The 13,168-nt window shown below is 39.1% G+C and overlaps 1 protein-coding gene across 1 annotated transcript; it reads right to left on the bottom strand.

Annotated features, from left to right (window-relative positions):
• Positions 1-574: 574 nt before the first annotated feature.
• LOC121856250 (T-complex protein 1 subunit eta-like) lies at positions 575-10,441 on the bottom strand. Its single transcript, XM_042351630.1, has 11 exons — positions 10,361-10,441; positions 8,216-8,368; positions 7,866-7,973; positions 6,773-6,931; positions 6,092-6,283; positions 4,752-4,916; positions 4,020-4,153; positions 3,337-3,489; positions 2,983-3,134; positions 1,580-1,768; positions 575-1,083 (listed from the first exon to the last, which is right to left on the bottom strand). The coding sequence occupies exons 1-11, from the start codon at positions 10,361-10,363 to the stop codon at positions 869-871; spliced, it is 1,623 nt and encodes a 540-aa protein (XP_042207564.1). The 5' UTR covers positions 10,364-10,441; the 3' UTR covers positions 575-868.
• Between the last annotated feature and the right edge of the window lie 2,727 nt (positions 10,442-13,168).

Here is a 13,168-nt window from a genome sequence, read left to right as displayed (position 1 = left end):
TGCGAGTCGTTCCCATTGGCGGAACAGTATGAATAAGAGTGTATACGGTAGTTAACTTTAGGCACTGTACTTGACTGCCTTCACTTTACAATTGTTAAGTTAGGTACCCATTTATGCAGACCGACAGGTAGATAGATTTAGATATGTATTCAGCAACCATTATGACAGGAGGCAAGTGCTGTATCCATTGGGCCACTGAACCATCTTCGAGCTCTCGCAAGACTGTGGTTGAACCTTCTGAGAATGAGGGAGGAGTTATGCCTCAAACACCTGGGACTTCACCACCTCCTCTCTATCAATGACTGAACTTTATACTGGCAAGTGACATGCATAACTTTCATCAGAACACCTGAAAACAGTTTTGGAACCTTAGTTTTTTCACCTAAAGATGAACCACCCTAATAATAATTTAACCCCCTCAGGTAGCATAGGATGGTTAAATATAAAGTGAAATAAATTTGGGTGTTAACCTTCAAGTGATTCTTTTCACCAATTGTCTTGTAACCTGTAATGTTAAAGTAATAAAACCAACTTATCAATGTGGGGGTCTGAAGATGTTAAGTAAACAAATACATCGTTGAAGCCTTTAATAGTAAGCACGGTTCTCATAGATGACAAGACATCACTGGACTCGAGAGGTGAGAGAAAAAATATTTGCGAGTGTTTAGTAAGCTTTTGAAACTTAACCGAGTAGTCCTCAATTTCAGCAGTTTATAGCTTTAATGTGCTAATACAGCCACATCAGATTCCTTATAATTTTTAGAATGTATCTGAATAACCAGATGAGTTAGTTGACTTTCAGTATTTAGTCAAACATCTCAACTTGTTGAGTCACTGTGTTCAGAGTTAACCCATCGGTCCTTAATGTTTACATGGGCCTTCCACGTCCCCTGCCGGCCACAGGTGGACCATCAGCACTCGATCGTGGTGATCTGATCGTTTCATCGACAGACAGGATCAGACAAGCCGCCTCCGAAGCAGCAGTTAGGGCATTGATCTTTACAATTGCCGGTTCCCAAACACAAGCTACAAAATTGTCTGCAATATCTTCATTCATGACGTCGACCCCATACCATTTACCGCCTGTAAAAAAAGATTCATTAGTTACATCCCTGGAGTGTTTGTAGCCACCCTTTTCAGATCTGGTAACTGAAAATTAAAACAATAAAAAATTAATGGCAATATGGCACTGGGCACTCTCAGTTACCAACCCCCTTTAGGGGTGTTTTGTAGTGAATAAAATAGCCAAAGGCTATAATACAGGAGGAGCTGTCCCGGTGTTACACGCATTCACTTATTATTATAGAAGATTAATATTCTGATGCAAATGTTCAACACAGTTAAATGCTTCTGTTATTTACTGGGTCATGAAAGTCATAAGAAGACAATATTTAGAGACTCCAGACAACGCTGCCCGTCAGAGAAGTCTACCCGAGAAACGCTACGGTAAGACACACATAAATCCTGTGGCAGCCAGAAAATACAGTAAAGTAATGGTAGAGAACACATCTGAAGCTGTTTTGTTGTTTGTTTCCTTATGAGGAGACAAACAACAGGAGTGCCTCATATATCAACGTACCCTCAGCGTGACGAGCTCTCAATTTATTAAGGATGGTAGTGGAGTCAAAACCTGCGTTATCACACAACTGCCTAGGGATCACTTCCAGGGCCTTTGCGTACGCTGCCAGAAACAGTTGTTCTTTGCTGGCAATTGTTCGAGAGTATTCCCTGAGGTGCTTGCTTACTTCCAGCTCGACTGCACCACCACCTGTAACATAGGTAAACAAATTGCCAACAGTCACATTACAGTACGCCCGGATAATTCGCAGATTTTTATTTCGCGGATGACACCCTGGATGTACCCAAGAATGTCTGCGGGTAGTTTTAAAGTTGCCAGCATTTTTGCGGCCGGGACAGGGAGCCATTCTTTCTAGAGACAGTAATTTCCTTTACCTGTATTGTATATGTATATGTGTGTGTCTGTGTAGACACACACACACATACATATACAAATAAACAATAATTGGAAAATCTTCTCACAAATAATCAGAAACAAATGTATATTAATAATGTTGAGTCTAACCCTCAAGTCTACTCCATGCTTTGTTATTAATGAAGCACGGAGTAGACTTGAGGGAAGACAACATTTTTAATATACATTTGTTTCTGATTATTTGTAAGAGGATTTTCCAATTATTATTTATTTGTACATGTGTGTGTCTACACATACATCACACACATATATATACAATATATATGTTTTACTACAGGTAAAACAAGTAATTGTCCTAAGGGCAAACATATAAAGGGAATATACATTTCTTTGAAGACAAGTAAAAATGTGCTCCCCCCCCTTCCTGGTCAGCAAATGTTTTTCGCGGATTTGGCGATTCGCGTCAATTTTGAGAACCTAACCCCCACGAATTTGAAGATGTTGTATTAACATATAATTATGGTATCTATCTATTTACTATCTTCATTTTTCATCTAATTATCTATATCCCTATGATATTTTACAGTTAATTATCTATGCATTATCTTTATTTTACATTACCTACTACTATCATTATTTTACATCTAATTATCAAGAAACAAAATCTTAATCAAGGTTTATTCTTAATCAACTGTTTTACTTCTTAAGACAAGCTAAACAACATACGTACAGTACATAATAATAATAATAAACGGTTTATTAAGAGTTGCAGCAGGTGGCTGAAAATCAGTGACTGGATATGTATGGGAAAATGGTAATAATTTTGGTTGCCACAAAATGAAAAAAAATATATAAATAAAAGTAGCTAAAAAGTTTCTTAAAGCTGCTCACATATTAAACTTTGGATGGAATGTGAGTTTTACAGATCCTGTTGTATTTCACAGACCTGGGTGGAGGGGCACATGTACACTGTCACTATTGCGCAATTACTGTAAATTGGTCTCTTTAGGTTCCTGATTTAATATTAAGCCATAGTTAGCAATACATACCTGCCACTACAGCATCATGCTTCAGTGCCCTACGAACAATCATGATTGCATCGTGGAGTGACCGCTCAGTCTCCTCCAGGAACTGCTCTGCTCCTCCTCTTAACACAATTGTACAAGTTTTTGTTTGTGGGCAGCCATTGAAGTAGTTGAACCTGATGAGGAAATGAACAACAAGTAAATCTTTGAGTTGGTTTCTTCTTGATTCAGCTTCACCTGAAAGAATTAGTAAGCACTGATCATTACTTAAATTAAAAATGTCTTTCTCATGATTTTAATACTCTAACTTCAAACCTTTTCCTGTTACAAGTGTGTGGGGGTGGTTACATGCACACACACAGAACATTATTTTTTTACCTTTCAGCTCCAATCTGCTTTTCCTCAAACAGCTCACAGGTACCCAGCACAGATTCTCCAAGGTCATGAGCAGTTGACATGATCGCTCCACCGCACGCCTTGATCGTCCGCTTCATGTCCTCATCGACGACACGGCCAGCACAAAACATGTCCCTGCATTCCAAAAACTTCATTAAAACACCCAAAATGTGGACATAAATTTTGATTAATGAGTAGTTAAGCCACTCCACCAACTTATTTATCTGATAATTTAACAACTTCAACTTAACACTACCTTGGGAGGGGGTGTTGGTTAAGTTAACTTTAGTAAGGTTAGGTTTGCGTGTTTTATCCCCATGTTAAGTAAGCTGGGGTATTTATTCTTCGGGTGGTCCACAAATTTCCAAAAAAACACTTCACACTAGATCCAAATATGGTTAAGTGATTGAATTATGGAATTTTGGCTTAAAACCAAGCATTGGAGCCAATAGGCCATTCAACACTTTATGCCAATTAAAGGATATCCCTACTATCAAATACAAATACATTTAATTAAAACAAATAAATAACAGCTGATGTTTCATCCCCTCCAACAAGTAAAGAGGACAGGAAAAAGGGACCACCAAGGGCAGTATACATGTTAACTATGTCATTACACTTCTCTTTACACAAGAGAAAAATGAACACATAAATACTATAGCTACCTGTCTGCAAAATATTGTGTTGCTACATCACCGATTGGCAGTTTGGAGAGAACAACCTTGGCCCCAGACTTGTGGATAAGGTCAAGCTTCTCGTAAAGAATATTCCATTCTGTATCGACGATCTTCTGATACTCCTGTAGGATAATAAAATACGTCGGTACTAATAAACTACAGTGCCGTACGGTATTGATGCCGTAAACTGGACTAGTCTAAAACAACTGTCCTGCTATCATCCATCCCCACATCTTTGTTAATTTTTATTAGGAAGGAATATAATGTACGGCTAGAGTAACATGAAATGCGCAAAAAAGAATATAGGAGAAAAAACGTTAGTGACACAGCGAGTAGTGAAGTGTGCTGATCCCTGTGTCCTTAAGTTTTAAATAGTGGCTCAAGGAACAATTCATGGGTGACAACCTCACTTAACCCAGCTGAGAATACTGTGGGTGGCCTAAGATAACAATGACCACTTTGACCACCTGAACACTGCAGGTCCCAGCTTACATTACCTCAAGATTTATTACCCCAACATTACCCTACCCTTACCTAACCCCCCTCTACAGGTAGCATTAGCATGGTTAATAACCTAAAATATACTGGGGTATGTAACTTGAGGTAAAATAAGCTGGGGTATCTAATATCCATAAAAAATGTATATAACTTCCCGACATCGTGCCTAAATAAAAATGTATATAACTTAATATAACAAAGGAGCATAACCAGGCCTCTTACCTCAACATTATTCACCCTGATTTCTGCATTGTCCCTCTCTGCCTTCAGCTCCAGTTCAATGTTCAAGAGAGCAATTTTGGGGTTTTCATAACGTTTTGGTTGCATCTCAAACCCGGCATATGAAAAGGTCTTCTTAAAGGCCACACCATCAATCAATCGCGACTCCTGAAATTAAAAAAAGAAATAGATCCAAGAAATTATGAAACAGACTTCACTAGTAACCTTCACTTACATGTCAAATGGGGATAAGAGACAACAACACCACGAATCAATTATGGATCAAGAGGAGGAGACAAATAACTAAGGGACATTTAACAGGTAAAAACAAATTGACTCAATTATATAGTTGTAACGGGCGGTCTTGTAATTAATTGGCCGGACTTCACAAGTAAACTGCGTATGACAATGTAAGGCGCATTTATTTGTAAAAGTTCCCGAATATAATATTTTACATTACAATACATATAAAAGAGCAGGTCATGTTCAAAAACCTACACAACTTGAAACATCCAAAACCATAAATGAAATAAGCTTAACAAGAATATGAAACTATATCAACATAAATTAGTTCTCAAAGATACCATCAGTACAAGTCAGCAGGAAATATTTGGTTGCCTAAAGGAGAAGTGAGATGCAGTTTAGATTTGGTTGTTACCAGCCATTCTTAAGATTATCTCATGAAAACTGTATTTTGAGTCCTGTTTGTGTTACTTTAAATACACGTGTTTTATACAGTATTAGAAGACGGAGACAGACAAGAGTAGGACACCAACGACAGGTTTATGATCATAACAGGTACTGCTGTACTGGGACCATCAAACACAATGTACCGAGTCTCATCCATCACACATGACAGCAAAATTACAGCAATCTTCTTCTCTTTTATTCTTTTCAGGCAAAGGAATCATAACAAAGATGGCAGAGAAATTAACACAAGAGGAAAGAGTCAGTTCAATATTCTTGTAAGGAGAGTCAGATCCTACACACCTAACAGTTGCAAAAAGAATTAATTGACAAAACCTATAACCTGTCATTTAACAAGAACAACTGGAACACCACATCTGACTGTAACAGACATGCTATGAGAGTTAAGACATCACAGAATCAATATACATTTTTATTCTTTCTTTACGTGTTAATTTATCTGCCAAATGTGTTTATGATTCCCTCACCTGAAAATGAGTGAAAAATGAACAGTAATTTTTCTCTGGTGCACGACCTATGAAGCACACTAATTAGATAATGATGTTGAAAATCATATTTAGCACATAAATAAGCTTCTCTTGGCATTGGTCTGACTGACCAAATGGTCAATGACCAGTGAAGGGAATTGTACTTGCCTCTAGAGCTCCGCCGGGTACTTTCTTTATACCAATCATGTCAAGAGGCATCAGAATGTCCAGTGACATGACAGCATCGACCACCATTTTAGCAAAGAAATCCTTCTGTTGGTGAATTAGCTTGCTGTTGAGTGATGTTCCAGCACACTTCTCCAGGATGGATCGCAACTCAACTGGATCTTTTTTATTAATCTGAAGAGACCACTCATTATATATAACACACAATTGTGATAAAATAAAAACCTATCTCAAATTATATACAAACTAAAGTGACCCCCCCCCCCTCTGAAAATCAAAAAACAATAATTAAGATTCACCAACCCACAGGGTTTTAACAGCTGGCAAGGTAGAGCCACAACTCCCTGAGGTAATCAAAGACTATAAAGATTAGCTCCCATCTTAAGATGGACCACCCTAACACTAACTTGACCCCCACAGGTAGCATTAGTGCTTAATCCTCAGGTGAAATAACCTGGGGGGATAATTACAGTACCTTTCGAACACTAATTTATTTTCTAACGCTAATTACTCACTGCCTATGTTTTGTCAAGGTCACTCTTTGGTGTTTCTGGATGTACTAAGTTGTTACACATTAAATTTCAATTTTGTTCAAAATCTCAATATATTCAGTATGCTGCACTGTATAATTATACTGTACCTCTCAAGCTGTACAGTACTGACCTTGACAGCAATCTCATTAATCTTTTCTATAGCCAGAGTTGTAGCGCGGCGGAATGCCCTGATAATAGCATGGGGGTGGACACCTTCCTCAATGAGATTTTTGCACTGTTCCAGGAACTGCCCAGCCAGCAGCACAACGGTGGTGGTGCCGTCGCCAACCTGAGAAATAAACATAAGTTAATCCCACTTTAAACAAAATTATCAAGTCAACTCCCACTTTTAACGAGTGAGCCCACAATTCTAACATTACCTAGTTAAGCCACACCTCTAACACGTTAACCTAAACTTTCTACAACATTATCAAAGATAATCCATGATTCTAACATGCATTAACTAGATAAAGACTCTTCCAGACACGACAGAAATAGTAAACAATGAAAACACATTGGACACTTTAGGCGATCAATGGAAAATGAATATACTGTACATATAAAAATTAGGACAAGACAAGAGGGTCATAGAAGACTGGTAGTATAGGAACACAAAGATCTGCCAGTGTCATCATCATTTTAAGGCTGTTTTCCAGGCTTGCATGGGTTAGCCTAATATAAGCTACATGTGTGGTAGTAGCGTGACTGTTTGTGGTAGTAGAGTGTGGTAGTAAAGGACTGTTTGTGGTAGAAGAGGCTATAAGAAGCACACACAAACATCAGCTGTGAGGGTGATGAGTTGAAAATGAAGAAAAAATAAATCACTTTAAACTAGACATTCTTATTGATCAATATTTAGCAATTCTCTCTAAAGCAAGTTCTGAAGACCATAGCCCAGCAACTGCAAAATGTTTGTGTGTGAAATCTCGGACCCCCTTAAGATTAGGCATCACAGCTTACTTCATCTAATCATTAATCAGGTGAGATAAGCTTGGGGAGGGGAGAGAGAGGGATCTTCAGGTGCTCCAGTTCAAGCTACCTTACCATATTCTTGCTACCAGATCTATCCCCCACACTTGTTCATACGTCAAGCAGCTGCTACATTTCTTCTCTAACACTACTTGACACAGAGCTATCTAATCGCATTTAACTCATAAATTAAATCAAAAGAAGCTAGAAGCTTTATTTAGTCCAACATATGAATGAGAGAGAGAGAGACTTACCTCAGCATCTTGAGACTTTGCAATATCTACTAAAGTTTTTGCCGCAGGATGAACAATATCCAGCTGCTTCATAATGGTAGCCCCATCATTGCTGATTGTTGCTTGTCCCTGAAGTACAGATACTCTCATAACTATCCGGACAAGGGTATAAATAATGGGGTCACATCAAGATTAACAACCCCCCTGTTTAATTTATCATTGTTAGCCAATAGGTCTGGTGACACATGACCAATTCTTGACTGACTGGGCCCCAAAACTGATGGCTACCTTGGTATCTGCCAGGGAAGCATTGAAGTATTTACAACACAAGACAACTGATTGAAAATGCAGAAAACTATTGAGACACTCACCCTGCCATCAACAATAAGCTTGTCCATGCCACGTGGACCCAGAGTAGTCCGAATGGCGTCAACAACTGCTGCGCAAGCGTTGATGTTTGAGATGAGTTGTGGCTTACCCTGGGAGGAGTCCGTCCCCTCTTTCATTAAGATGATTTGTGGTTGCTGGAAAAAAGATCAACTGACATGTGATGAAAGGTAATGAGAATTGTGTTTCTGGTGTATTTTCGTGTCACCAGATATAAAAATAAACACTTTCTGTTAAACATGCTGGTGTGACCGCCTCCCCCAGTTAGGAAGTTAGGTAGGTTTCTTTTATAGAACATCTCTTGAAAATAATGAAATTGAACCACTCGTTCTGGTGGTAGTGCTGTTTTCAGACATTACCCTAATCTGGACCAATGGTAAACATATAATAACTTATATAAATCATCTTGACGCAGCTCACAGTACTGTACAGTAAGTCTATGTAACGTATTACTGCAGAAGTGAGGCGGTACGGGGGATTTAGTACTGTGTGCAATCAATAGTTTAGACAATTCTGGCACACTTTTCTGCTGATATTTCCCTCGCAAGTGGCTTAAATATACCAGGGGATCCAGGGGGTCGGAGCCCCTTGGTTAGGAGGTTAGCTTAGGTAATTTTAGGTCATTTGTGAGAGAAACATCATAGAATAAGTGTCTTAAATTTTCTAAACTCCAAGTAAAAGTTTTCTTTTAAAAACGCAATGTTAACTTACCGAGGGTAAATATATTAAAAACTAAGCGTTACTCAAAAACATTGATTTGTAATTTAAATATAAAATATTTAGGGTAGTCAGAAACACCAGAAGCGTGAAGCCAAATATTAACTTATCTCCCTATATAAAAACCAATACTATAGAGTTCCATGGGGATGGTTAAAACAGTCAGCCGTGTATTGGCCCAAAGTGCAATGATACCCCCCGGATTGTCTAACTCAAAAACGAGTCGGTATTAGTCAAGTTTCAGGCCATAATCGGTACAGTTATTTTGATGGGTTTATTTTAGGTCTAACTCGTCAAATTAGACAACATTTCTTCTTTGGCATTTCCATCGTAAATGACTAATAACCAAGATATGGGGTGTGTTTACCTTAAAATTTTAAGTTATTTTCATCTCACCCCTGTAAACGGGTCGCTCTTCGTCCACGTTAGCGTGTGTCAACCGTGAGGTCACGGCTTACAGTAAATGTGCATGTCAGATCGGGTCACAGCCAATAACATTAATGTATTATGGTAGCTAATCAAATTCAAACTGCATCTTGTGCAGGAGTAGGTTTATCACGTCACAGTGTCATGTGATTGCAACGTTGGTTTTTTACTTGAAATAATGCAGTCGGTTAGGTTACGTTAGGTTTTTAGTGTATTTTATTCGATTTTGCTATTGATTTCCGTTGGAAATCACTCGTTTTGTCTGTAGGACTATTTATAAAAAAAAACCCGAGTGATTTCTGACGAAAATCAATAGCAAAATCGAATAAAACGCATCAACAGCCGTCGGAAAACCACAAGCTTCATCACCGAAACTTAACCTATACTAACGAGTCATTTGTGATAGCATGAAGATCAGACTCGTTCAAAACACATCAAAAACCATCGGAAACACGTACAGTATAGCCTACAAGTTTCATGTCCAAAAACATTATGGGCAACTTGTAAAAATTAACCGTTTTCTTTTATTGATTTTTTTTGTTATGTGGTTAGACAACATGAGCCCTTGTCCTTAAATATTACAGTAAAGACAGATTGACAAATACGGTAGATATTCATTCAGTAAATACATCAGTTTACATTGACCCATAATGTATATAATCTATCACCTTGTCTGCCGCCATTTCCATCTTTAGCTTTTGGATCACATACGAAATAATTGTCACTAATACTATATTTTATCCTATAACATAAATCAATACACATATATATACATATATATATATATATATATATAGTCTTTCCATACAAGCATCAAATATCAGCAGTTGACTCACGAGCGGGCGTGTAGCCATGCTGATACTTATTACATCTCTATCTACTGTATTATATAACACCTGGTAACCATGACACCTCAAATACTACATGCCGCCGTAAATAACAAAATGGTATGGTTAATTACTATATAATAATTTTATTTTACTCACCATTTTTAATAATAGCAGCGAGTCACTGCGAACAATGTGGGGCGGCGGAGACGATTGGTCAGTGTTACAGTGTTAGTGATGTACCACGAACAGGGTGATAAAATATTTATTATATGGATATTTTTCGAATAATTCATAATACATTATATGTTCATGTCATTACAAAATATATTTACATAATGCAAGTACATAAATAAATATAATCAATAAGTCAATTTAATCAAGGGAGGTCAAGAATATATATTCCACTTAGCTCTGAAAAACCAAACAAAATTAACCTTTGTAGACTTATGAATCAAAACTATTGACCATGAAATATCTATATTGTATTATAGTACTTCATATCTAGTTAGGATCATCAGCTTAGTTAATAATTATACAAAGTGGTCAAGAGGATAAAGTATAATCGCTGTCAGTTGTGGTATACTTTCAACATTCATTGCTGTACTTAGCAAAACATAAGGAATCTTCTGGAATTTTCTAGACAAAATACGATAAATACGCATGCAATACTTCATTCCACTTATAAATATACATGCATATAAATACGAATATATAGCAGTCCGCATTTACTTAATGCAAAATAAAATAAATAACACTAATAACACCTCTGATTCATTCATGACTCACCCTATCTTAATAAACTTCGATATTTGTCCTATACTTACATATGTTTATAAGAAATTTATATACATATATATTATATATATGTTATTCATCAATAATTCAAGTGGTAATTGATTCAATTCAATTTCAATTTCAATTTCAATTGTTTATTCCTTGATAGAGGAAGCGGGATCCTAGTGCTGTCACTAGGTACCCCTGTACAATGACACCAGAATCATCTGGCAAGTGTGAAAAGTATATACAGTATAAATATTATAAAGGGGCTTACTAAAGCCTAAGGAAGGAAGGATGTTCCTTTAACACATAATCAATGTTATTTGCATAGTATCTGGCCAGTATGGGGAGGATCATCGTGTCTCCGTCAGGGGGTCGTGGAGTGGTGGTCCAGCAGGCGTCACGGAAGCGTTGTGTGTGGGGACATCTTAGGAGGTAGTGAATAAGGGTGCGGCTGTCGGGTCTTCTGCATAACGCACAAGAGCGTTGCTCAGGGGATGTGGGGATACCAATCTCCCAAGCAAAGTCATACCCAATGATGATACGGGCAGCAATCACGTCCCCCTTCCGCGACCCTTTCCCGTAGACGTATGAGAAGTCAGGAAGTTTACGGAGGACATCGTACCATGTGGGCGGGGAGTCCAGGGGGATGGCTGCTTCCCGAGCTTCTCTCTGTTTGCGGCGGATTTGGGTCCTAATCTGTAAGAGTGTTCGAGGAACAACGTAGTCAGGTGTGGCCTTGTTGCAGCCAGTCTTGGCAAGGTCATCTGCTGCCTCATTCCCCAAGATACCGACATGACTAGGTATCCATAGGAATGTCACAGGACGGCCTTCATCCTGAAGTGTGGATGTTAACCCTCGTATTCGGAGGATGAGGTCCTTATTTTCCCCAGATCCAAATGCGATCCCGTCGAGAGCAGACCTGGAATCGCAGCAGACAAGCAAGGGGCAGAAACCATCTGCTTCTTCCTCAGCGAGAAGGGCAGCAAGGAGGGCTATTAGTTCAGCCTGAGTGGAGGATGCCCCGTCAGAAACTCTGAGAGACAGTTTGATAGGCTCAGGGGCATGAGGACGGGAGATGTAGACACCAGCCCCGGCCCTACCTGTAGCGGGGTCAACAGAACCATCAGTGTAGAGGACGACCCTACCTGGGGACCAGTGAGCGATCCTGGGTAATTGATTCATCATATACAGTTCATAGAAACTGCAATAAGGAAACCCCCCCCCCCCACACACACAAAAGCGCTGTAGACCAAGGAAGGTAGAGTAAGGAGGCTCAACTTTCTTTAATTTGTAAACTGGTGCCTGCACTTCGGCATCTCAGCTACCCTGAGAGATTGGAGCGCCTGAACTTGCCTAGCTTATACTACAGACGGGCAAGGGGAGACCTAGTTGAGGTTTATAAGCATCTCAGGGGGCACTACTCAGTTGAGTGTCCTTACTTGGAGCTGGCGGACGCTCGCCCCACAAGGGGTCACAGCTCAAGATTGAAGAAGCCGCAAGTCCGGAAAACCGTGAGGGCAAACTTTTTCGGAGTGAGGGTTGTAAACTCTTGGAACAATCTACCAGAGAGTGTTGTGACGGCACCGAGTGTGAGCTCTTTCAAGAGAAGACTTGACCAACACTGGAGCGGGTTCAGGTACATTCAGGAGCCGGTGCATGCCCAGTATTTGCCAACAGTGTGTGACAGAGACGTGACCGATCGCCCGGGCGGCTAGCGAGCCGACCTTTTGGTGAAGAATATAAATGAAAAGAGTCGTGACCGATCGCCCAAGCGGCTAACAAGCCGATCAGTGGCGAAGAGGATAAAAGTAAAAGTAAAGTAAAAGAGTATTATTCAGTGCCGCCATTCACTACGCTATCTAGCGCAGACCTACACAACTAAGGCAGCATTCATAGAAAACGAAAGGTGCCGTTTAGCGGATTAACTATACAAACCTTGACGTATTTATGAAAAAACTAACCTCATTATTATTTGTAAAACGTCATTAATTCCAAAATGACGGTCGAACATCATGTTAACTTTAAGGTTACTGTTGGTTGTGCCGATGAATTATGTGGGGGAGCGTAGCTCAAGTGGGTCATATGATTCGAGCAGGTAATTTTGTTTGCTGATAACTTGGATGTTTGCATTTCTGGAACTTTAGTACTGAATATTTTATCTTGTTAAATAAACGATCCAGTATT

This window comes from Homarus americanus, unplaced genomic scaffold, assembly GCF_018991925.1.
Source record: "Homarus americanus isolate GMGI-L3 unplaced genomic scaffold, GMGI_Hamer_2.0 scaffold48016, whole genome shotgun sequence".
NCBI classification, from domain to species: domain Eukaryota; kingdom Metazoa; phylum Arthropoda; class Malacostraca; order Decapoda; family Nephropidae; genus Homarus; species Homarus americanus.
The sequence above is the reverse complement of the archived record's forward strand: the minus strand, read 5'-3'. Positions and strand labels throughout refer to the sequence as shown.

Excerpts from the sequence above, each read along its gene's own strand:
- LOC121856250 (XM_042351630.1), bottom strand. Across the intron at positions 6,932-7,865 it reads CAAAGTCTCAAGATGCTGAG|GTTGGCGACGGCACCACCAC; the intron begins GTAAGTCTCTCT and ends TTTATTTCTCAG. Across the intron at positions 6,284-6,772 it reads TTAATGAGATTGCTGTCAAG|ATTAATAAAAAAGATCCAGT; the intron begins GTCAGTACTGTA and ends TGGTCTCTTCAG.